At 49.2% G+C, this 22494-nt stretch overlaps 10 protein-coding genes across 10 annotated transcripts; 5 read left to right on the top strand and 5 right to left on the bottom strand.

The window, feature by feature from the left end:
* Positions 1-589: 589 nt before the first annotated feature.
* Positions 590-2067, top strand: F4817DRAFT_339313 (uncharacterized protein). The gene has a single exon (XM_049303523.1). The coding sequence runs from the start codon at positions 841-843 to the stop codon at positions 1498-1500; it is 660 nt and encodes a 219-aa protein (XP_049158483.1). The 5' UTR covers positions 590-840; the 3' UTR covers positions 1501-2067.
* Positions 2068-2348: 281 nt separating this feature from the next.
* F4817DRAFT_316466 (cytochrome P450) lies at positions 2349-4265 on the bottom strand (the record flags this gene model as incomplete). The annotated part of the gene is made up of 5 exons (XM_049300682.1): positions 2349-2536; positions 2600-3134; positions 3181-3509; positions 3568-3759; positions 3821-4265. The coding sequence occupies 5 exons, from the start codon at positions 4263-4265 to the stop codon at positions 2349-2351; spliced, it is 1689 nt and encodes a 562-aa protein (XP_049158482.1).
* A 150-nt stretch (positions 4266-4415) lies between these two features.
* F4817DRAFT_122858 (uncharacterized protein) lies at positions 4416-6668 on the bottom strand. The gene is made up of 2 exons (XM_049297656.1): positions 5427-6668; positions 4416-5365 (listed from the first exon to the last, which is right to left on the bottom strand). Exons 1-2 carry the CDS (start codon positions 6371-6373, stop codon positions 4567-4569), a joined length of 1746 nt encoding a protein of 581 aa, XP_049158481.1. The 5' UTR covers positions 6374-6668; the 3' UTR covers positions 4416-4566.
* Positions 6625-7949, bottom strand: F4817DRAFT_122800 (uncharacterized protein). Its single transcript, XM_049297655.1, has 2 exons — positions 7702-7949; positions 6625-7642 (listed from the first exon to the last, which is right to left on the bottom strand). The coding sequence occupies exon 2, from the start codon at positions 7582-7584 to the stop codon at positions 6877-6879; it is 708 nt and encodes a 235-aa protein (XP_049158480.1). The 5' UTR covers positions 7585-7642; positions 7702-7949; the 3' UTR covers positions 6625-6876.
* On the top strand, positions 7921-9376 carry F4817DRAFT_122750 (Rrp15p-domain-containing protein). The gene has a single exon (XM_049297654.1). The coding sequence runs from the start codon at positions 8257-8259 to the stop codon at positions 9220-9222; it is 966 nt and encodes a 321-aa protein (XP_049158479.1). The 5' UTR covers positions 7921-8256; the 3' UTR covers positions 9223-9376.
* Positions 9376-10544, bottom strand: F4817DRAFT_122704 (ferredoxin). Its single transcript, XM_049297653.1, has 3 exons — positions 10346-10544; positions 9928-10258; positions 9376-9878 (listed from the first exon to the last, which is right to left on the bottom strand). Exons 2-3 carry the CDS (start codon positions 10149-10151, stop codon positions 9530-9532), a joined length of 573 nt encoding a protein of 190 aa, XP_049158478.1. The 5' UTR covers positions 10152-10258; positions 10346-10544; the 3' UTR covers positions 9376-9529.
* A 118-nt stretch (positions 10545-10662) lies between these two features.
* Positions 10663-12781, top strand: F4817DRAFT_339292 (mitochondrial carrier). The gene is made up of 2 exons (XM_049303522.1): positions 10663-11292; positions 11359-12781. The coding sequence occupies exons 1-2, from the start codon at positions 10843-10845 to the stop codon at positions 12424-12426; spliced, it is 1518 nt and encodes a 505-aa protein (XP_049158477.1). The 5' UTR covers positions 10663-10842; the 3' UTR covers positions 12427-12781.
* A 1287-nt stretch (positions 12782-14068) lies between these two features.
* On the top strand, positions 14069-16072 carry F4817DRAFT_339289 (carbohydrate-binding module family 1 protein). Its single transcript, XM_049303521.1, has one exon. It carries the CDS (start codon positions 14780-14782, stop codon positions 15920-15922), a length of 1143 nt encoding a protein of 380 aa, XP_049158476.1. The 5' UTR covers positions 14069-14779; the 3' UTR covers positions 15923-16072.
* A 1386-nt stretch (positions 16073-17458) lies between these two features.
* F4817DRAFT_339288 (uncharacterized protein) lies at positions 17459-19016 on the top strand. Its single transcript, XM_049303520.1, has one exon. It carries the CDS (start codon positions 17951-17953, stop codon positions 18806-18808), a length of 858 nt encoding a protein of 285 aa, XP_049158475.1. The 5' UTR covers positions 17459-17950; the 3' UTR covers positions 18809-19016.
* Positions 19017-19533: 517 nt separating this feature from the next.
* Positions 19534-22427, bottom strand: F4817DRAFT_122549 (uncharacterized protein). Its single transcript, XM_049297652.1, has one exon. The coding sequence runs from the start codon at positions 22261-22263 to the stop codon at positions 19837-19839; it is 2427 nt and encodes an 808-aa protein (XP_049158474.1). The 5' UTR covers positions 22264-22427; the 3' UTR covers positions 19534-19836.
* Between the last annotated feature and the right edge of the window lie 67 nt (positions 22428-22494).

Raw genomic sequence — 22494 nt, 5'->3', positions numbered from 1 at the left:
GCCCAGTATCCATTATGGCATTAGGTATGCAGGTGCCATCTGAAATAATCTAAACGCTCTCCGCCTTTGGCAGAATCCTCAGAATCCTGAGCTCGAAATATTAATAACACGCATCTCCCGTTCTCATTCTTCAATTTCAACATCTCAACTACAACATCAACAACAACAGTTCATAACACTATACTACCTAACACTATACCAACTGACACTATACAACCTAACACTACACCACCTAACAGTAACATTACCCAAGTTATACCCTTACTCTAACTCATCTACACTATCTTCAATTTATCCTCAGGGAACAATCCTGGCTTCTTAAGTATAATATCCCGCGTAGGGACGTATTATGCGACATACCCGCTCGGCCAATATTAGAACCTACCCGATGAGCCCTCTGGAACCGCATACACCGCGGGCATATCGTGGACTCTTGCGCTTGGTATAGCGGCCTAGCCGCTAGATGCAAGGAATATTTCACCGAGGATATCACCTTGCATCCTGATAGCCTCGAAGATTCCAGGGCATCAACATCTACAATACTCTAACAGTTCATAACACTACGCTATAACATAACCTATAACTTACCTACTTAATAACGCATCCACGCCATCTTTATTTCGTCTACAAGCCTAGATTAGGTACACAACATGCTTCCTCTGTGAGGGAATCACCAAGCCCGCCGGCGGCAGATGCACTACACCGCTCTCTACGCATAATAAAACTGTTTTTCCCCTTTCGAAATTCTAAGATATCTCCTCTCGTCAACAACATTCTACGCACTCTGATCTGCCATCACTAACAACCACCACAACCATCATCATTATCATCATCATCACCATGGCAGATTCGAATGTGAATAGACCCTCTCGCTCGGAGCAGTCCAGCGCTAACGCACGTGACGCCCCGCAGGCATCTTCGAAGCCTTCGAAGATCGACCAATCCCTGGACGAGATTATCGCATCTCGAAAGGGAGGTCAGATCTCCGCCGTGCAGAAGAAGAAGAAGAACAACGAGATCGAAGGCGCCGTAGATGGCGTCGTCGTGCAGAAGAAGCGTGCCGTCCAAGCTCTTGATAACGCCGCCGCGAGCGGTTTTTCCGGACGCTTGGTGGTAGCTACGGATAATGAAGTCGAGCGCCATTTTAAACGTGGCCGCCTCGTCGACATGACCGACCTTAACCCCAACCCGGCCCTAAACTTCGCGACAACCGGACATGACTACCTGACAGCCAAAATTTCGGAAGGAGAAGTCATGGAGAAGCAGCTGATACCCACATGGAAGCAGCAGAACGGCGGTCATATTCCGCCGACTTTGGTTAATTTCACTCGTATCCGCAAGTGTTCCTACTACCAGAACATCATACAAGACGATGCAGGTGAGGAGGACGGAGTGCAGGTGGAGGAGGAAGATCATCCTGACCCGATGCCCCGGCCCCGTAGACGAGGACGGCCTCGTCTCCGGTTGTGTGCTTCACAACACGAAGCAACACAGCTGTGACGAATGCTACATGCTGCAGACTCTTTCGATTGGCGTTCACTTTCAACTCCTAGTTGAGGGTCGCTCAGGTCTCCCTCCCATCCGCTCTCAGGAGTCTAACTGGGTGCACCTAGCAACCCACTTCCAGGACAGACGTCTAGAGGCGTACCCGCTGACGCGATCCTTCAGCTCAAAGCTTTCGGAGGAGGCTATCGCCTCCTACGACTTTAGCGAAGGCGCGTCAGTCTTTCAACTGGGATCGGATCCCCTCACCTGCTCCTTCGACGCCATGATCAAGAACTACGAGCGGCTTCAGAAGACCGAGTCTCCATCCGAGACGGTCGAGGTCGAGCAGGGGCAGGCTGAGGAGGAACATCCTCGAAATGATACGCCTATGGTGGATTATGCCGACGGCTATAATAGCGATGTCGACTTCGGGGAAGATTCCGAAGAAATCGTCCAGCACTTACCGTAGAAGATGCGGTATTGTTGGGTTGGGAGTTCCGGTTAGGTTGCTTTGCTTTGCTGTAATTAATAATGATGAATTGAATTCAAAGTCGGGCAGCCCCCCGTCACTGTTAGAGTTTATATCCGTGATGGTTGTCATACACAGAGTCAATGTCAGGATAGTATTGAACAGTTCAATTTAAACTAATAACGCCTGGCTTCTACCCTCTCATAACCCACTTATACCCTGACAGTCACCGCCATAGTCTCCCGTCTAAGTATGAAAATGTAGATACTGCTATCCTAAGGTTCAAGTAACATTGTAGACCAATGATCTGTGACATCAGATAGCTCACAATAATGGCACTATCATTGCTCCTATCTAAATAATACAACCTCCCGATACTGCCGAATGCATCGCCTCACTTTCTAGGTGAGAACTGCAGGTTCAAAGGTTCTAGGGAAGTAGTAAATACATCTTTCGCCTCTTTATCAAAAATTTCTCCCGTCTCGTCAGCCGCAAAGGTGATATCGAAGTGCTGCGCAAGACTGGAGATGGCGATCCGCAAGGTCATCAAGGCCAGATTCTTACCAGGGCAGCCGTATGTCCCTATAATAAATTATGTTAACCAACCCAGGTAACTTGGATTCCTAACCATTATCTTCTACTTACCCTGGCTAAAAGGCATATATGGAGCTTCGCTGGTTCCCATCTCGGCACTCCGCTCTCCGAATCGTTCTGGTATAAAGTCCATGCTCTGTTTCCAGTAGCGCGGATGCGTCTGGATTAGCTGTATGGGCACGATGACGGATACGTTTCCTGGAATGAACTGCTCGTCGATTTGGATGCCCTCCGGCGGCGTCCGTCGGTATCCTCCGGTAAGCAAAGCGGGCTTTAGACGCTGGGTCTCGTCGATGACGTTGTCCAAGTACGCGATTGCTTTCGCCTTCTCGTACGTCCAGTCCGCCGGGGTCGGTATGATGTCGTCGATCTGAGCTTGTAGCTTCTTCAAGACGCGAGGAAACTTGGCCAAGTAGAATAGAGCACTCGCTAGGACCGTGGCGCTCGTCTCGCTTCCCGCAACTATAAGCGTTCTGGCGTCTTCGGAAAGCGACTTTTCTGTCGGCGAAGCAGAAATGTCTTTTTCGATGACAGCTTTTAGTAGCCACGTCATGATATCTTGAGGATATTTCTCAAGATCAATATCCTGGTGACATATTAGAATTGCCGGTAATAATTTTTGGGTGACTTACCTCCCGTTTCTCTTCGACTTGCGATTGGCAGTAAACTAAAAAGGGGCGATATGCTTTTGACGCGCCTGGGATATGCCCGAAAATATTCAGCAACCAGGGGATATAGCTCAAGACGCCTACGATGTGCATATGGTCGCGAAGGCTCTGAATCGCGGGATGGTTTGTCCCGCTAGAGACGCAACCGAAGTCTTTCCCGAATCCGACCTCGCCCATGATGTCGAAATTGAGATACATCGACCAGGCTGTCGCATCTAATACTTTTTTATGCGAAATCTGACGGACAAGTTTGGTAACTAATGTTCTAATCCGAGGCTCGTACGTTTGCAATGCTGCGATTGAGAGCTTAGCCATCCCTATAATTATTCGAACAGGTAGCGTATCGAATACCTTTGATCGAGAATCCTTTATCCCAAGCCCTGTGTCTTCTCTTATGGTCGTTGGGGTCTTGCGAGCTGTGGAGGGATGCCTTTTTGGAATCGGCGCTGGCACCCATGTACGCAACTGGCTTGTGACAGTTTGTATTCGGACCATATATAATTGGGATTGCCGAGTCTCGAACGATGCAAAGCTCTCGCGGTCCTATCGCGGCGCGCTTAGCTTGGTGCTTAATATTTGACGAGACGGTTATGTTTATAGGTACCTGTACGAATGAAGTCGCCATACTTCTCGTGCATCTTGGCAACGTCATTATGGTACTTGACTTCTTTAGCAACCCTGAGCACGGAGAAGAAGCGGGAGATCTTGAGGTCGAAGGGCCCGGGAAACTTTCTCAGTCGATGAAAGAATAATCTGTAGATAACCATGCTCGAAAAGAGGCCTGCGTTGAAAGTCCTTGCTAAAACGCATAATCCAGCTGAGGCACCTAGAAAGGAAGACCCTAGAAGCATGGAGATGGAAACGATGCCGAACATGAGAAACAGCATAGCAGCAATAAGAGTATACATAAAGCTTTCCACGTCTCCCATCTGCGCGATGGTAAGGTGAAAAAGTACGCCTAAAGGCACCCCGAGGGCGGCGACTGAAGATAGTCTGCCTTGGTCCCACAGGCCGAGGCCATACGAAGAGATAGCGCGTAAGTAATCCATAGCGAACTAAGTAAAGACGACTGATTCGGGAGCATAAGATATTGGGCATATACGGACTAGTTGCTTCATATGTAGGAAACCAGAATAGAGTAGAAATGGCGTCGTCGTCATTTCGATGCAGCTATCGTAATTCTCTCACCATATCCTGGCCAAACCGAGAATAGATGCTGTTGTTACGCTTATACCTATACCGGTATGATAGCACGGATGTAACATAGAGAAGCAGGCTGAAGCACTATTTCAAGGCGGCACGTTTATTGGTTGCTTGGGATGCTAGTCATATGTAGGTATGATCCTACTTTTACTTTTTATCAATGATGACAAGGCTTGTCGACATAGCAGGCAGCTTGTCAGCTATCAATTGACCGTCCGCCAGGCTCCACGACTGATCTCCAAATGGTACATCTGCGATACGCTCTCCGGGCTCTGGTAGCGTTATCGAGACCGGTCCGCTAATGTCGCCGTACGCTCCGTTTACTACGCTGATCATGATTTGGGTTTCCCGTACCCAGTAGCTTATATCAAGTAGCTCCTGGTTATCAATGCGAATACTACCGTCGGGCTGACCGCCGAGCAAGAAGTCCCTCACGGGAGTACTAGTAACCACCGCCGCCATCTGCGAGTGCGCATCGAATAATTCCTGGCTGGTGGGCCACGTCCAGGCGAAGATACCGGTGGCGCCTCGGTTGAATGCTAGCGCGTTCATGACGAAGGCTTCAGCAGGTGTCGGATCGCGGGCCCAGTAGTCCTCGCCGTGGAAAGCTTGCGGGTTGTGGAACTTGGGTAGCGGCCACCGGCCCAGCCAGCGTTCGTATTGGACCAGGCCGTCGAGACGACGCGAGACATCCTGCGGGTTACCCGCACAGTTATCACACCCGCAGTCCCCCAGGGTCGTATTACATGCCGTACCCCACTTGGAGAATGTGCTATTGATTGCGATCGGATACGGATCTTGCATTAGAATATCGCCGGCCGAATACTCTCCAAAGTAGTAGTCTTGGCAGTTGAGAGTTACTGCTACAGGATGATACGGGTCTAGATCGTGAATGAGCTCCTGAGCTGCAGGCGTAGCGTCGAAAGGAACTTGCCAGCCGTCGGGTCTGGTAGATTTTAGTGTAAGCCGACGAAATTGTTAACTGTTAATCAACTAGGGTGACCTACTCGTCGGCCGTCCAGTAAGCAAACAGGGAGCTATGATGCTTGATAGTGCTCACCCGCTGTGTGACCTCCGTTAAGTTTTTATATGAACTACGTAGATCGAACATGAATCGCGTGGTAGATGCGTCCATGCTGTCGTACACCGGATTGGTATCGGCAAATCCCGCCAAGGAGATGATAGCATTGAGACCTTTTCCGCTACTGGAGTAGTCGCGAACGAATTCGTCACTCTCAGCTGTACTATTAGATCCGTTGTATAAGCCGTAGAACCCGTACGGTAGAAGAGGTACGAAGGCATCGTCTGTTTGCGCATTTCGGAATAATAGACCGCCGTTCAGGTTGTCAATCTTGGTCGCGCTCCCTCCTGAGGCGATATCCGGCAGATACCGAAACGAGCTATTCGCCGTATAGCTACGGCCACCAAGCTGCGACGTCCCGACTAGTACGACTTCATATGATGTTGATCGCGGTTCGAAAACAGACAGGTCGAAATCAAAACCTGAACCAGTTGCATTAATCGGCACGCTACCCTCGACTAGTGGTGTATCACCCTCGCCGCTATTGGATGCCAGGCTAATCGAGAAGTACAGATCCGTAAACGGTTCCGTCGCCGACTTTTCGTTAGTTGTCGAATTCTCCCACGGCTCGCCAAACCAAGGCGACAGCTCGGCCTTGACAACGAAGGATCCTCTTTCCTCGCCAGCTAGGTAAATACTATGCCGCGGCTTGAATTGCACGTACAAGTTTGGCGACCCGTCCGGGTTGATGGGAGCTGGCTCTGTCGTGTGACCGCCTGGCTCGAAAGACGGATATCCGGCTTCGTACACTTTTCCGCACCATCGCGGCCATCCTGGATGTTCCCCGGTTTCGTTTTCGGACTGGGCGCGCGTTATTCCCGCGAGGACTATGCCGCTAAGACATACAGATAGTCTCATTGTCGCTGATGTCATGAGCTTACGCGTATAGCACGATTCTAATTGAAGGCGACGGAAGTCAACCTCCTAGGACCCGCGCTTATTGCCTGCTGAAGTTGATACTCATAGATATGCAGAGCGCAACCGCATCGCCAGCTTTTACATCCTCAGAAACTAGGTTGACAGGGTAAAAACCATTTACAGGTAGGTAAGGTCTATAAAAAGCCAAGCCCAATTGATTGCGACGTTCCACATATTGAACTGCCTGTTTAAGTATCCCCAAGGGAGAAACTCCTGCCCCGCATAAGATTACCAATAAACATGCTGATAACCCTTTAAGTTTAGGTATAAGTAGGTCAACACTTGGAATGTTACGATAGTTCAGTGAAACTGCATGTCGCGATATAATCCTCAGTCCTAAAAGATATTGCTGCAGTGCAGGCCTGCACTAACATTGAAAGTCCTAAGCGATTGTAGTCATGGGTATTATACTAAAGGAGGGTAACGATTCCCAATACATCCGTCTGCCAAGTCCGAAATCATAATGCAGCAACGAGGCCAAGCGTCGCCAGCGCGACAACCGCCCATATCTTGACCCCCGTCAACGTACTCTGCTCGGCATACCGCCTAGGCCCATCGCTCGTCGACTTAGGAGCCGCGGTTGCGCTCGCCTCAGCAGCGCTTTTAGTTGAGAAGTAGACATCAAACTGGTCCATCGCCGCGGTCGTCCAGCTTGGAGGCGCCGGGCTAGCCGTTACGGCAGCAGATACTTCAGAATCGGGTAACTCGTCGTCGTACATGCGAGCAATGCACCAGTTGCTCGCGAAGGCGATGTCCTTGGCAATATTCTCCGGCACGTCGCGCTCGTAGACGAAGTACATGCAGGACTCGACATCCCCTGGCGGCCCGGTTCGGACGTCTTCTGTGACGTAGGGTGGCGGCGTCGCGGCTGCAGTACCGGAGCCCGTGGCGTAGGCGTAGTAGACCGTCTTAGTAGTAGAAGTTGTGCTTTCGGGCAACTCGCAGAACTGTATCTCGCAGCCCGTGTTACCCGGTATGCGCATCAGGGGGCGGTTCGCCATGTCGCAGCATTCTTTCAGAGACACTACCCCGTAATGCATGTCCGGCGGCGGATCCGCAGTGCTCTTAAACCCGAAGGTCACGCCGCAGGCGTATGAGGATATGTTGCGCAGGGCGTTGTGCGTGTTGCACGTGCTGTCGCTTTGGCTGCCTACGATACCTGCCATTTTTGCGGTGGCCTACTGAGAGATATCCTACGTCGCTTCAAAGGTATAAGACCTATATCTTCGTAGCGGTTACTGCCCCTGAACAGGTTTTGCTGGACAAGAGGGACAAGTGCTGACTTGCGATTCCGATGAGATGATTATAAAGTAAGCGGCGACTTATTACAGCAATAACGAAAGTATGAGAGTCGAAACTCTGGTCGGATAGCTGGAAGAGTGAAGACGAAAGGTCAAGTTCGGATTTAAATCAAGGCCGCCTCCTTAATAAATCTAATAAGATCCATGTCGATGTTAGCGACGGCTTGGCACCGGTGGAGTTTGCCTTCATGTTATCAATCCCATTAATGGCTTCATCATTAATGGCTTCATCTCTAATGAAGATGCAAAAGCGGGATTGTGACGACTTGGAATATCTTCAAGATACCATTTAATATAGTGTAAGTGATCGTCGCGATTAAGCTTTTACCAGGACGCGAATTAGAATTCGCGGGTGCTTTGTACTTCCATTGTTTCGGCAGGCGGTCAACTTAGACTTATCTTATCAGTAAGTCACTAAGTGGGGCACTACATTGCAATTGAAGTTTTCGAAGAAAAGTCGAGAGCTAGTGCTTCAATTGGACATCAGCCTACAAATACACCACTTAAGAACTTGCATATACGTGCATTTCTTTCGCAATGGCAGGTCAACCCTCAAAAAAGAGAAACCACCAGGATTCCAACACCAAATACAAATCTCAGAGACCGAATAAGAAGCAAAGAAAGGTCCCCAAGTATCACAGCGATTCAGAAGAAGAGGGCGCCAACACCGAGTTCCGACCCGTCAACCTCCTCGATTCAGACAATGAAGATCTCGACAATGTCGCCGTAGATGATATCCCATCCGGCTCAGACTCGGACTCGAAGTCGGGCTCGGGTTCGGACTCGGATAACGATGCGGCGCGCAAATCTAAGCCTCTCGCGAAGCAACGGAATAAACCAGCAAAGAAACCCGCTAAAGATGAAGCTCGCGACAGGAGTCCCGAAGCCGAACTAGAAGATGACGAGGACGAGAACGATGAGGACGAAGATGAAATGGAAGAAGAGGGTTCAGACGGAGACGACGATTCAAGATTTCAATCCAAAAAATCAAAATCAAAACGCAATGATCCCGATGCCTTTGCGACATCCATGTCCAAGATCCTGTCCACAAAGTTATCTACCACAAAACGTGCGGATCCGGTCCTTTCGCGCAGCGCCGAGGCCCACCAAGCAGCCAAGGACGCAGTCGACAACGCGCTAGAGGCCAAGGCACGGCGACATCTACGGGAACAGAAGAGATTGGCACAGGAGAAGGGGCGCGTAAAGGACGTACTAGTCGGCGCTGTCGACGAGGACGGCCAACCCGAGACTTCCACCCAAGAGATTCAGCAGACGGAGAAGCGCTTGAAGAAGGTGGCGCATCGTGGTGTTGTCATGCTATTCCGTGCCGTCAGGGAAGCGCAGGAGCGGGCCGCCGAAGCCGAGAGGGATACACGGAAGGATGGTATCGTGGGAGTTCAGAGGCGCCAGGAGAAGGTTAACGAGATGAGTCGGCAAGGTTTCCTAGATTTGATTGCTGGAGGCGGTGGGAAGTTGAAGAAGGGTGCGCTGGAAGAAGCCTAAGTTTTGCTTTATACGTGCGTATCCGGATTTACAATCGCATTTTATGGAATGATACCAAAAGTACTTCATGAACATGACCTCGTTAAGAGTTGGGCTTTGTCCTATCTCCAAGCCAAGCCAGTTATAGATATCCCGCTGCGAGTATAGTACATCGTATCGTATGGCTCGCTAGTTTTATCCAGGCTGCCAATTGCAATGCCACCACCGCACCAGTGCGCTACGCCTTACCTGTCGTCATATTGGTACAATTCGGTGGTTCTTGATATGTCCATCCCTCGCCTTTAACTCTAGCAGATCGCATCTTTTATTATTTCGAGCCGAAATCGCTCGCTTGCAGATTCCTCGTCATGGAGGGCAGCTTGACCCTTAACCCGTCTAGTTCCTTAGTCATAACAACCTGACAGCCTAGTCGGCTTGTCTCGGTCAAGCCGAACGCCAGATCTAGCATGTCATTTTCGTCATCTTCGGGCTCGGGCATCTTCTCGTAGTATTCGTCGTCTAGGACGATAACATGGCACGTCGAACACGCACACGAGCCACCGCATGCCCCCTCCATCTCTAGGTCGTGCGCTTGCGCAATATCTAGCAGGTTGTCTCCCTTAGAAGCCGCAATCTTGTGTTCATTTCCTTCCTTGTCGATAAACGTCACGTAGAGTCTGGCCGGAGATTAGCGTATTGTATTATGCTCTCGTTAAAAAGTCTTACTCCTCGCCTGGCTTAGGCGGATGTATATGTCCGTGCTGACGTAGAGGAGATGTGCTAAAATATCGGAGTATGGAAACGCTGGCTCGGGTGTGGCATATTAATGGCGTCTTAGATCTTATCCTGCTATATGTAGAGAGAGCAGGCCGCCTAAAATGCGATAGGGACTGGGAGGAGGAGAATTGAAGCTTATGTATGCTTCGAACGAGAGCTCGAGGAGTCGCCATTGTGTCGAGACGAGGTCCGAGGGGTGCGACTAGAACTCGGGGATATCGGTGACGAGGCAGGACGAAGAGAATTTAAGCTGTAAATATTGGAATAAGAGTAGATGTTCCTGATAGGTAAAGACTTAGTTAAATAATTGCCTTTACCAAAATGAGGCTCTTATTGCAGCATTACTCCATCTAGCGGGGGAACCAACAAGCATAAGGATCGGAGGTTGCTTGCATCTAACAAGAAAAAATATCGAACTAGGGTACTTGACGATGTTCAGCAATGCGATGCGACGACGTTCCAACGAATGAGAGGAAAGCGAATTGAATTAGCTCCGATAAAATCTTGGAGGCGGCCCGAGTACAAGGGACAAGCTTACGGTTGGTGACCGATCGTTGGAAAGTTTCGTTATCTTTTTAACATTAACTCCGAGATGCTCTTTTTTTTTCGTTTCCATTAAGGCTTATCTTATCGATAGATAGATACCGTTCAAAAATCCATACATTTTGGCACACAAATTCATTGGGTTTTGTATCGTACCACAAGCTTGGCTAAGCTCGCATTGGTTCCCCTAGCTTACCTAATACTAGCTAGACAACTCAGTCCCTCCACCCCACGATAATCTTTGTATCTTTCGCTCGTACAAAGATACTCGCAGTATAATCCTGAAGAAAAAAAAGGCAACATAGCTCCATCCCGCTCGAAATGTCCACGCCTAGAGAAGGAGTAAACCCCCTGCGTCCCTATTATATACCACCCTCTATAGGGGACCAGGCCGGGAGTCTCCCGTCACAACCGAATCCTTTCTCCCACGGAAATGCGACAGCTTCAACACCAAGCAAATACGCGTCTAGAGCTCGCGATATCTTTCCCGATATAGACTATAAGGATCACCTTGACGATATATCACCATCTACTATACAATCCGTCAAGAGTCTAGTAGACGAGCTATTATGGAAGTATACGTCGGTAATAATGGCTCAGCCCTTCGAGGCGGCCAAGACGATTCTGCAAGTGAGGAGTCAAGATGACCTCGGGGGGTTAAATACCCAAGCGGCACCGAAGACAGCCCCGAGGCCTGCCAGCCCGGTTCTATCGAGCCCGAATCTTCCTAGTCCGAACGTCATCGCCTCGGATCGCTCAGTATGGGACGAGGTATAACAACGAATTTACTATGGCTACTGTCTAGCTCTTGGTGTGGCGATACTGACATAATTGCAGGAAGGCGACTCCGACTCCGATCCGGAAGGCTCCTCATATTTTACGACTAATACGCCATATACGCCTACACCGCCACCAAAGTCGAAGAGGAGGGATTCGTCACCCGCAGCACCCGCCAAATCGCCTACGAGACCCGTAACCCTCCCACATCATCTCGCTCTAAAGCGGCCCGACTCGATACTTGATGTGCTGTCGCAATTATGGTCGAAGGAGTCGGTGTGGGGGGTCTGGAAAGGAACAAACGCCACATTTCTCTACACGGTGCTGCAGTCGCTATTTGAGAATTGGTCGCGCAGCCTCCTAAGCGCGCTATTGAACGTTCCTGATCTGGGACTAAAAGACGACGTCGACAGGCTAGTCGATGTTGCGTCGCCGTACCCTTGGGCTTCGTTGTGCGTTGCCGCAGCCGCAGCCGTCGCGACGGGCCTCATATTAGCCCCTCTCGATCTCGTCCGGACGAGATTGATCGTCACATCCACCGGACGTACCCCGCGGCGGACACTATCAACTCTACGCTCACTACCTTCGTGGCTGTGCCCATCTTCCCTATTAGCACCCACTATTCTCAACTCTCTCGTCCACCCGCTCCTCACGTTATCTACGCCCCTCGTCCTACGAACCCAATTCCTAATCGACCGCGAGCAGTCCCCTATGACTTTCTCCGTGGCCAAATTTTGCACCTCGTGTGCGTCCTTATTCGTCAAGCTACCGTTGGAAACGGTCCTCCGCCGTGGCCAGGTGGCGGTACTGTCGGAGCACACGTATCTGGATGCTCTCGATCAAACAGATAAGTTGGAGACGATCGTACCGCTGGGACGATACAATGGAGTGTTCGGTACGATGTATACGATTGCTACCGAGGAGGGCTCGAGAGCCGTGTACGCGGTACCGAATAAGACTCCGGCCCGCGGTAAGAAAGCGAAGCAGCCCAAGACTACCGCAGAGGTGGTGTACAAGAGGGGCCAGGGACTCGATGGTCTCTGGAGGGGGTGGAAGGTCAGTTGGTGGGGCCTCATAGGGCTATGGACGGCGGGAGTGGCAGGAGGTGGCGGAGAAGGAGAGTTCTAAACAAATACCCAGACCTCCTCGATCTTCAAAGCATACGATGCTGCATCGGCGACGGAAAATGCAGGGAGAGGAGCGGAGCTGAGGTATCCAACTTGGCATCCCAAGGCTATTCCCAACCCTGCATGATTTTATGTTCGAAAGGAAAAGCAAAGATGTAAAGCAAAAGCGCCTCATGAGATACGGCATGATTCCCCCATATACGTAACGTAACGAACTTGATTCAGTAGCGCATGATCGTGTAAATAGACATTCTTACGATTGTGAAAACTTAATATCTACTCTCAACTTTGATGAGACGCTCTTTAACTGAGGACATGAGGATTCAACTAGTTGTAATCAAACGCTCACAATTATACACCATATCCCTATCTTCCAAAGTACTTACTATTAAACGATATACGTTGGTTATACCAAATAAGGATTATTATACAAAGTACGAAGTATAGTAAAATCATCTGTGGAGTCAAAACCATATCTCAACTATTTACCTCCTAGTTATTCCTTAACAGCAAGAGGAACATAGTACATACTACTTATCATCTATCACGTTGTTTAAGATTAGATGACCCACTCGATCGGCTTGGCTTTGGATCATTCGCGGGTACTAATTTGCACCTTGTTCATAACATTGGTCGCGTTTCAGAAACGGAAAAGAGCCAAAAGAAAGTTTAGGTTTTTCTAGAATTATACTTCGTACTCCCCTATCTTTTACGATCTGGCGTTATGATATGAAACCAACCGGGATCACTACCGTTTATGGTCATCCGAAACGGCGATGTGGATCGTCTGAGATCGACGCAGGGGCTCGGAGTGGATACCTCTGATTTCCAGCCCTGCAGTTGCCCTACGCTTCTCATCCCGAGGTTGATCTCCCGCTGACTTGCGATGAGCGGTGCGAACCTCAACTCTCTTCTATGGAGCTCTGTTACAATAACGGCAACTCGAACCGGATCTACCCATTCCACCATCTTGGTTATGCCTGATCAAAGCTTTACGCTTCATATATATGATAGCCACGTCATGTTGTCGTATGCGTCTGATAAAATGGATTGTCCACTATATATGCTGCGAGATGTTGCTTTTTGCTTGTGATGAGGCATCAAGTTCTATAAAATCACTTTTAAGAGTTGCATCGCATCAACATTTGGGAATAATCAAGCTTAAGAATCGCTATATACTATCACAAGACCCAATCACCAGCTGATAGCTTTCAACCAGCCATACAAAAGCACGGCTCGTCAAAATGAAATTCCACAAATGAGGGCAGACTTGCCGCCGCGGCTCTACCGGGTGTCACGCCATCGTGGACCCAAAGGGCGGCTACCGATGGAGTGGTCGGGCCAAGAACACATCTCCCTTGACCGTTTAATTTAATTACGGCTTGGGCCGCGTTGGAGACGTTGTTCCCACTAGCAAAAGTCCAACCCCATAACACGATTTTGGCTTTCATTTTACATACACTACCTATCTACCAAGACTGAGGCTGATTTAAGCTGAAATTAGCAACCGTTCACCAATCACTAAGTAACCTTCCTATATTACTACCAAGTTCTACTGTTATCCCATTGAGTCCCAGACATGGGTCAAAAATTGTATCCACTCAACTAAACCAAACAAGTTCAAAGAATCACGATATTAAGCTCGCTACCAAAAATAAGATTTTAAAATGAGCATAAATTGCATAAAATACTCTTTTTAAGGGTTCGGGCAGTGGAGACATTTTTTGACCCATGTCTGGGACTCAATGGGATAATCCTCCTAAACAGCCTGTCGCTGGCCCAAACGTCGCATTGACTGCCAAGGCATAACATGACGTTGGCTGTAGGTCCCACAGCACCGAAAAGCTGGTTTACTAGTATTGTGAGTGCGTGCCATCCCGGCTGGTGACCAACTTCAGACGACGCAGGCCAAGGGGCTCCCCATGGTGAGTCTAGCGCTCCAATCACAATCAGATCTTATGCCGGTTCAAGTTGTCGAGACCGTCAGCGTGTGTCGGATCCTGCAATCCGATTCCTTCGGCACCTTAGGGGGAACCCTCGTATCAGTGGATCTTAGAGGACTGCAATTATGATCGCAGACATGGATAGGACGACACGAGTTGCCCTCGAGGCTCTATATAACATGAGTCGAGATACCACCTCTTCAACCTTTTCTTTCACCATCACCATCGGTTTGCGAAGTTGATTCCTTTAGCCATTCATTATTGTCTATCTTTTTGCCAGTCATTCTTTTCCACTCCCGGTGAGAACAGCTATCTTGATCGATACATTTTAACTACCGTTCGTAACAGAACTTGTTATCTCTACCTTTCACTCGCTACGCTATATTGCATCGACTATCGCAACCAGCAAAAATGGGTATCGCAAGAATCTCTCCCGTCGTCGCGGCCCTCGTGTCGGCTGCTACCGTCGCCGCTCACGGCCACGTCGATCACATCGTCGTTGACGGACTCTTCTACCAGGGTTACGACCCAACCAGCTTCCCTTACCAGCAGAACCCTCCCACCGTCGTCGGCTGGACTACCTCTCAGACCGACAATGGTTTCGTCGAGCCCAACAGCTTCGGCAGTGCTGACATCATCTGCCACAAGTCAGCCACTCCGGCAGGAGGCCATGCTCAGGTCAAGGCTGGCGACAGCATCAGCATCAGCTGGAACACTTGGCCGGAGTCGCACAAGGGTCCCATGATCGACTACCTGGCGGCCTGCGATGGCTCCTGCGAGAGCGTCGCCAAGGAGTCCCTCGAATTCTTCAAGATCGACGAGGTTGGCCTTATCGACGACTCGGTGCAGAACGGTTTCTGGGGCTCTGACGAGCTGATCAAGAATAACAACACATGGCTCGTCCAGATCCCTTCCAACATTAAGCCTGGCAACTACGTCCTCCGTCACGAAACCATTGCGCTTCACTCGGCAGGCCAAGCAAACGGCGCTCAGGCCTATCCGCAATGCTTCAACCTCGAGATCACCGGTGATGGCACCGAAGTACCTGCTGGTGTCTTGGGTACCGAGCTGTACTCTGCTACGGACCCCGGCATCGTCGTCAACATCTACACCACCGGTCTTACCTACACCATCCCCGGCCCTGCTCTGATTGCTGGCGCTTCCGCTTCCGTCCCTCAGTCCTCGTCTGCTATCACCGCTACCGGAACCGCAACTGTCGGAAACGGTGGCGCCGCCAGCACTACCAGCGTCCCTGCCGCCACGACGACTGCTGCCCAGACCTCTGCGCAGACCACTGCCGCTCCCACCTCGAAGACATCCACCGCGGTCGTCTCTACTCCCACGACCCTCGCCACGTCGACCCGCGTAGCAACTCTTACTACCCCCACCACCACCGCCGCCGCTACTGCCACCACCGCCCCGACCGGTGCCGTGGGCGCGCAATCCCTGTACGGCCAGTGCGGCGGCAGCAACTACGCCGGCCCTACTGCTTGCGCCGAGGGTGCTTGCAAGTCTTATAACCCGTTCTACTACCAGTGCGTCGCCACGGCTTAAGCTCGTGGGCTTATGGGTTGGGTGGCTGGGACGATGACGAGAGAACGTGTGTATAGTATATGTATACATAAGCAGCTTGGTTCGGGTTGGACGGTTACATTCTTGTATTTACGATTACGATTTTTGAATTCGAATATATTTTGAAGTGCATTGCGTCTGTTTGTGTGTCTTCCCAGTATCAATATCTTAGTGATTGTCGTTCAACGTAGTTCGGTATGTGCCTGTTTCCTTAGATACCAAGGATAAATATGGAATCGGTTCGCATAGCGGTGTCCGTATATCCGCCCCTTTATATTCTCTACCTTCTCATTCAGGAGACAATAATCTCCGATTAGTTCTACTGAAGTTCGCAAAGCCTCCAGATTACTCACAGCATATCTTAAGGCGACCAATCAGATTTCGATTATGCTCTATCTGTTGCCTATTCTAGAACGCTGCAGGGTTGTGATAGATGTAATACGGTTGTCATACCCTTGTAATACCCTTGCGTCTGGATTATAACCTCTGTACTACACCAGTTCCCTATCAATAAGATCTATCAAGCGAAACTATAGCTCTATCTCCTTAAAGCAGGCACTCTAAAAGCCTTAAGCGCCATGGATCCGCCTGCTATGGTTACCGAGCTTATAGCCACAATAGATGTTACTGTTATCATCATCATCCCCCCATCAATGTATTTCTCGTATTTACAACATCCTAGAGCAACTACGGTCGTTTATAAAGACAATACAAGTTGGAAAGTCCGGAGAAACACGCCAGAAAATTACTCACCTATAGTTGTCTCAGATGGATCAATCTTGCCCGCTGTACCCTAATCTACAGACCATTGCTTAGAGTCGCCTGAGCTAACTAAGGGATATACTATGCCTCATACCTCAGTATGTTCCCCTGTAGCATCATGTACATTGTAATGTAAATATTGCTGTATCGAAAATGCCCCTTTATTATCGAGGCATAGATATTGATTCCCCATTTTACGTGATAAATACCTTTTAAATTAACAGTGACATGTCCTTGATTCTGCTAGCTATGCTTTTCTCGTGTCAGATTGTTTACTTCCATACCTCACTTGTTTTGATCCAGTCATTGTGAAGGCTAGAAAATACCTAATAAACCCCACATGACACATGTTAGGTAAACGAGGCAGTATTAAAAGTGCAGATACTGTACAAGTGAATAGAACGCATCCTAGTGAATGACATGACTGTACTAAGAGATAAACAGCTTTAGGCTGGCCACTAAGGAAGGAGAGAGTACAGATGTAGGAACCCTAAGGGGGGAAGCAAAATCGAGAGAAAAGTTTTCAACTGGATTACTCAGGGTGGTAGATAAGCTTAAGCCTTTTCTGGAATATATAAATGTTTTCATCGTCATGTCAACCACTAGGAAGACACTAGGTAGACAGTTCAAGTGCAGCATGCGCATGTTGATTGACCACCGCTCAAACATACAACTCATTATTCTCAAAGCCATCCACCCGGTAATACACCTCGATAAACTAAACTATTTTAACGTATCCAATCAGACAACCATCCACGTCAGTATTCTAAAACTCCAACCAATAATGCTGTATCCTACTTTTTAGGAGAGCTAATCTTAAGCAAACAACGTTTTCTTACAACGAGGACCTTTACGGTGCAGCTGGCGTGTCCGAGCTTGCCACTGATTTCACCGACCTCGAAAGAGGATATAAACATGCCTCCCCCGAGTTCATCTCAACTTCTCGAATACGAATTGTGTTCCTCGCTCACCAAGAAACATTCCAAAGCATACAAGCCTTTCTTCGACTTTTGGTATCGCGTCTGACTTTACAGAACGGTTATAAATTATACAAGAGACCTAGGACATCTACCTATTCCATCGACTCAGTCTACGGTCTATTTATCTTGGTATTTACAATCGTTCTCGATTTCATACGACAGTTTAGCGACCCCGACCGTAAGTCAATCGATCAATAACATGATTATCGACCTGATCAGCTGACATATTTGTTAAGTAAACACCCTTTTCAATCAGGTCACATTCATCATGAATCAAATGCTGGACTTTGACTTCGATTACTCGGTTCCCGAAATGGCGGATGTCTTGACCACATCTACAACCTCTACTACAGCCCCTGACAATCTCGAGAAGCTCAAGAAGCGGAACGAGGAGCTGGAACAGGTTAACTCCGAGTTGCTTGGCCTACTCAAGAGTTTCAAGGATGAGATGAATGAACTGAAAGAGAACCTGGAGAGTACCAAACAGGAGATCAAGTCTACCCGAACCCACAACGCCCGGTTGCAAGGCGAGATATCGAGTTTGGGCAAGCGACGCCGTACAGCTGTCAAGACAAAAAGCAAGGATTTGGAGCTTTCCCAAGCCGCCGAGATCGCGGAACTCAAGGAGGAGTTGGCACAAGCCAAGCTCCGAGAATTCTCAGTACCGCGATCAGACACGAGCAACGCGTCCAGTGCAGAAGAATTTTCATTCTTCTTTAGAGATTCTAGCGCGTCAAGCAACTCGAGACAGGGCAGTGTCGAAAGCTCCAGGCCCAGAAAGAGACGTAGCCCAGGAGTAGAAAGCTGGGACAATTCCCTGGATGTGCTCCAGTTTGGCACGGGGCCGGGTAATCAACAGAATGCTTTGTTTAGCCAAGCACTCCAGAGAGACCAGAATCAGCAAAGTGTCTCGATGGCTTCAATGGCCCAATTTGGCGGATTCGCGGAACAACAGTCGATGTCGGGTTACCCGCAACTCTACAATCATGAACAGATGGAGGGACAGCATAACCAGATGTCCTGGGGAACTGGGTATCCTCCAAACCTTCAGCCTCGTCAGGGAAATGGTATGCCTTCATGCCCGAAGTTCCCCGCGGCATATCAAGCCTCACACTGGAGTTTCTAAGCCGCAGGATCCTACAGGTTCCTGTTACCAAGACCTTCGCCGGGTCGGATTATTGGTATTAATGGTATATCCATTGGATATGTTTTCTGGCGAATCATAGCGAAGGGATTTTACTTAATTATTTTCTTTTTTATTAGGGATTAGATTGGATGCCCAAGAGTAGATTAATGTAATGATAGCGACGATAATTAATAATAATAAATAAAACCATAACTGCCAGGACGTTAGTTGATTACCTAATGTTAGGTACATAACACAGCGTACCCACTCAAGTACCTAAAGGATAAGCGGGGTATCTAAATTTCTTACCAATCAGGGGCACGACTGAAAACATCACTCAATCAACATCATTCTATCTCACAATTCTCTCAAGCAATAAACAGGTACATTTATTATCTACCTAGTCTATTATTAATTCCATAGGTATACACTATATGCTACTTCCTCATATGGTATCCATGGAGTATTCCAAGTTACCCAGGTACGACTTCGGGTGACAAAGTGACCAAGTACATAGGACGATAGACCCTCCTTCACCACGGCTTCTAGCAATCCATCGAGCCATAGCTCATATCCTTCATCTCTCTGCTGCGGGAGCCTACATTGGCGAGATCCTTCGAGACATTGAGAAGGGCATACAGGCGGATGGGTCTACAGAACTAGGCCGCCTCGTCAATCTTAAATTAGATGGATATACACCACTGTCTCCTACATGACGTAGCGGTTAAAACATTATAGGTGGTAATATTTCGAGCGAAACCCTGGTAGTGTTTGTTAGTTGTCTTCAAAGTGGCCTTGACTGCTCTTTTATATGCAACGGTATCTCATACGTGTAGGATAATACAGCGATGACAAAATCGAAGGCATCAAGCTAAGTATTTTACTCGATACTAAATCTATTCAAGAGTATATCTATGCTAAAATACTGTCATAGGACCAACAAGTACGCATCGCTAATATTTATCCTTAATATCCCCTACAATCTCACATAGATGAACCCAATATCGAAGCCATGATATGCCCAAACACTACAGCACAAGCACACTGAACCCAAACTGCTTGCAAAACTTCACACAACAAGCCAGACAAGCGTGTCCTCTAATAGCAACATGCGCCCCGACAGGCTTAGCCAAAGTAAAAATCCTCAGCCGGTCGTCAGCCGCAGTCGGGATCACCGCGACGGCACCGGGTGGTCCCTCTGCCCCCCTCACGTGTGCCAGTATCTCGCTCAGACCTTGTCGTGCCACTTGCTGAACGTCTGCCCTGCGCGCCCAGTCTCTCAGCCAGGGTAGCGCGTCTTCAGGGGTGCACAGATACACGTCTGGGAATATGGCGGCCGCGTTACCGTCACCACCTAGAGCATTTATAGTGGTGACGACGTCCACCGACGCATGTTCATCATGAGGACATGACTCAATTCTCTCTGCAGAGGCGAGGGTTTTCAGTACGCCGGTTGGATCAAGAGCAGCGAATGTAATTCTGTTGCCTTCAGATTCGAAGGACCTAAGCAGGCAACATTCTAAGACCTGGTTGTCCAGAGGGTGAAGCTGCAGATTGAATCCGTACTGTGTCTGCTTAACCCCTGATGCGTCGGACGGCGTGAGTCTGGGCGGGATCACCGGTGCGCTTCGGGATGCTAAGACCGGAGTAACGCGCGAGTTCATGGCTACGATGCTACGGTACAATCTGTAGCCATGATGATTGAAAATCTTGCCTCGGCACCAGTGAAGTCGTAGGTAACTCTCGTCGTTCACAGGTAACTTCCAGTCAAGCGTAATCGCCGGCCATACAACCTGTCCAGAACCGCAAGATATAATCGCATTCCGCCGCTCGATTTCCGGTCGTCCCTCTGGCTCTCCGGCTAGCTTCCTGCATATGCGATGCCACTCTGTTACGTCGCAGCATGCCGTTTGTGCTCTAGAGATGCGACAAATGGCCGAGATCACCGTGCTTGGTGCAAACTCGGCGTTTTGCCAGATAAACGGGTTTGGCCGGACCATGAGCCCCTCGGAGTTCCGGAATAATGATAGTGCTAGGATCGTCGCGACGATATGCGCTATCTGTTCAACAAAGATAGTCGTGGGACCGGGTTGGCCAAGGGGGAATTGCGAACGGAAGCCTGCTAGCCAATCTTTGCGCTCGTCCTCGTGCCTCGCCTGTTCTAAAAAGGCGGCCGCCTCCTTATGTCCCCAGAGTGGCAACCCCATCTGCCTGCTTCGTAGGTCTTGCATATGCTTTCCTTCGCAGCCGCTGACGAGTTGTAGGATACTGTTGATGTCGGCGCGTTCCGGGAACGGTTCAAAGCGACCCGAGCTGATCTTCAGCACTTCGCTTGCCAAGATTCCCTCTTTATCTTCTTCCTGCGATTTCTGCCAGAGCTTAGACTTTGCGCCGGCGATATCCGTGGTCGTGTCACATGGCGACCCCCAGCGACTACGAGATACGCATCCCTCGGAGCACATTGTTAGGCCTTTTCGTGCTGTGGAGAGCGCGTAGGGGATGACTTCTACGGCTGCCTCGTTGGCCTGTCCCTGGTCTAGTTTGAGGGCATTTAACATGAGGCGGAAGTATGTGCGCATCGGAACGAGACCGTTGTAGTGCTCCGCGTGGCCTTGGTGGAAATTCCAATCTTCCCAGTGTGATTCCGAGTAGATGGCCCTGATTCTAATGGGTTCTGGAGCATCTTTCTGCGTTGGAAGCACGAGCTTTATTCCAATATTAGTCTCGCCCTGTATAAGCTTTTCATATTGTGGCGATTGGCCTTCCCCTATGTAGACCATGGGCTCTTTGCGCAGCCACCAGCGCAGAAAGGCTACGATCCAAGGTACGCAACGCCCCGCTTGGATTGTTATTGCCTTCGGCTTGCCATCATTAGGACCCCCCGCTTGGCGAAGTATCAATAACTCCGCTAGTTTGGCTACGGTATTCGTGTCAGGGGTCTTGGCTAGGCGGCCTAAAAACGCGGCACCGTGGTATCGTTTACGAAGCTCGTGAGATAATATTATCTCATAGTCTATGACATGGCTGGCAAAGTTGGAGAGGTTACATCTTGCCTCGACGGTGTTAAGTAGCGGATATAGTTGCTCGGCTGTAGGACATCGTATCTCTCCAAACTTGAGATGACGTCCCATCAGATTTGCTAGCACCTGCGCGCACTCGGACAGATTAAACGCAGTCACTAGAGTGCAAACAAGAGTGAGGAATCTCTGGCCGCCCGGTTTACTTCCAAGGTAGTGTGCTATGCCCTGGCTTGGGAAGCCGATAGTAACACAAAGGGGAGGAATAGTGATAGGCGTGAAATTTGCCAGGACTTTCTCCTTAACCTCCTCGCACGTCTCGTTGCAGATCCCCAGCAAGTCGCCGAGTTTGTCGCAGGCCGAGGCTATACCTGAATAGTCCTCACTAAGGAGGAACATGAAGTTTGTATTCTCCCAGGCATTGTTTACGTCTGCCATAGCTTTATTTGTGCTCGGCGACGTATGGTAGATTGTGACTTGATGTTCAGACTTGATCAATATGTTAATCCCGTATTATAGATACAGAATGAAGAACTGTATTATGGATGAAATTGGTGGGTTTGCGTTTAGGATGAACCGACGAGCGCGTCTGAACTTATATAGTAGACATCCTGCTGCACCCCGACTACCTTGTTGCTACAGGACTGACCTGTTTTACAGCGTATATTG

This window comes from Daldinia loculata, assembly GCF_022478755.1.
Source record: "Daldinia loculata strain CBS 113971 unplaced genomic scaffold F4817scaffold_28, whole genome shotgun sequence".
NCBI classification, from domain to species: domain Eukaryota; kingdom Fungi; phylum Ascomycota; class Sordariomycetes; order Xylariales; family Hypoxylaceae; genus Daldinia; species Daldinia loculata.
This window is presented reverse-complemented; position numbering and strand designations above follow the sequence as displayed.

What these genes read in the sequence shown, in the direction of transcription:
- F4817DRAFT_339288 (XM_049303520.1), top strand. Translation starts at nt 17,951, where the DNA reads ATGAATCAAATGCTGGACTTTGACTTCGATTACTCGGTTCCCGAAATG.
- F4817DRAFT_122858 (XM_049297656.1), bottom strand. Translation starts at nt 6,373, where the DNA reads ATGACATCAGCGACAATGAGACTATCTGTATGTCTTAGCGGCATAGTC. An exon ending in GCTTACTGGACGGCCGACGA is followed by an intron (nt 5,366 to 5,426) that starts GTAGGTCACCCT and finishes AAAATCTACCAG; the next exon opens with ACCCGACGGCTGGCAAGTTC.
- F4817DRAFT_122750 (XM_049297654.1), top strand. Translation starts at nt 8,257, where the DNA reads ATGGCAGGTCAACCCTCAAAAAAGAGAAACCACCAGGATTCCAACACC.
- F4817DRAFT_339313 (XM_049303523.1), top strand. Translation starts at nt 841, where the DNA reads ATGGCAGATTCGAATGTGAATAGACCCTCTCGCTCGGAGCAGTCCAGC.
- F4817DRAFT_339292 (XM_049303522.1), top strand. Translation starts at nt 10,843, where the DNA reads ATGTCCACGCCTAGAGAAGGAGTAAACCCCCTGCGTCCCTATTATATA. An exon ending in ATCGCTCAGTATGGGACGAG is followed by an intron (nt 11,293 to 11,358) that starts GTATAACAACGA and finishes ACATAATTGCAG; the next exon opens with GAAGGCGACTCCGACTCCGA.
- F4817DRAFT_122704 (XM_049297653.1), bottom strand. Translation starts at nt 10,151, where the DNA reads ATGGCGACTCCTCGAGCTCTCGTTCGAAGCATACATAAGCTTCAATTC. An exon ending in CCGCCTAAGCCAGGCGAGGA is followed by an intron (nt 9,879 to 9,927) that starts GTAAGACTTTTT and finishes ATCTCCGGCCAG; the next exon opens with ACTCTACGTGACGTTTATCG.
- F4817DRAFT_122800 (XM_049297655.1), bottom strand. Translation starts at nt 7,584, where the DNA reads ATGGCAGGTATCGTAGGCAGCCAAAGCGACAGCACGTGCAACACGCAC.
- F4817DRAFT_122549 (XM_049297652.1), bottom strand. Translation starts at nt 22,263, where the DNA reads ATGGCAGACGTAAACAATGCCTGGGAGAATACAAACTTCATGTTCCTC.
- F4817DRAFT_339289 (XM_049303521.1), top strand. Translation starts at nt 14,780, where the DNA reads ATGGGTATCGCAAGAATCTCTCCCGTCGTCGCGGCCCTCGTGTCGGCT.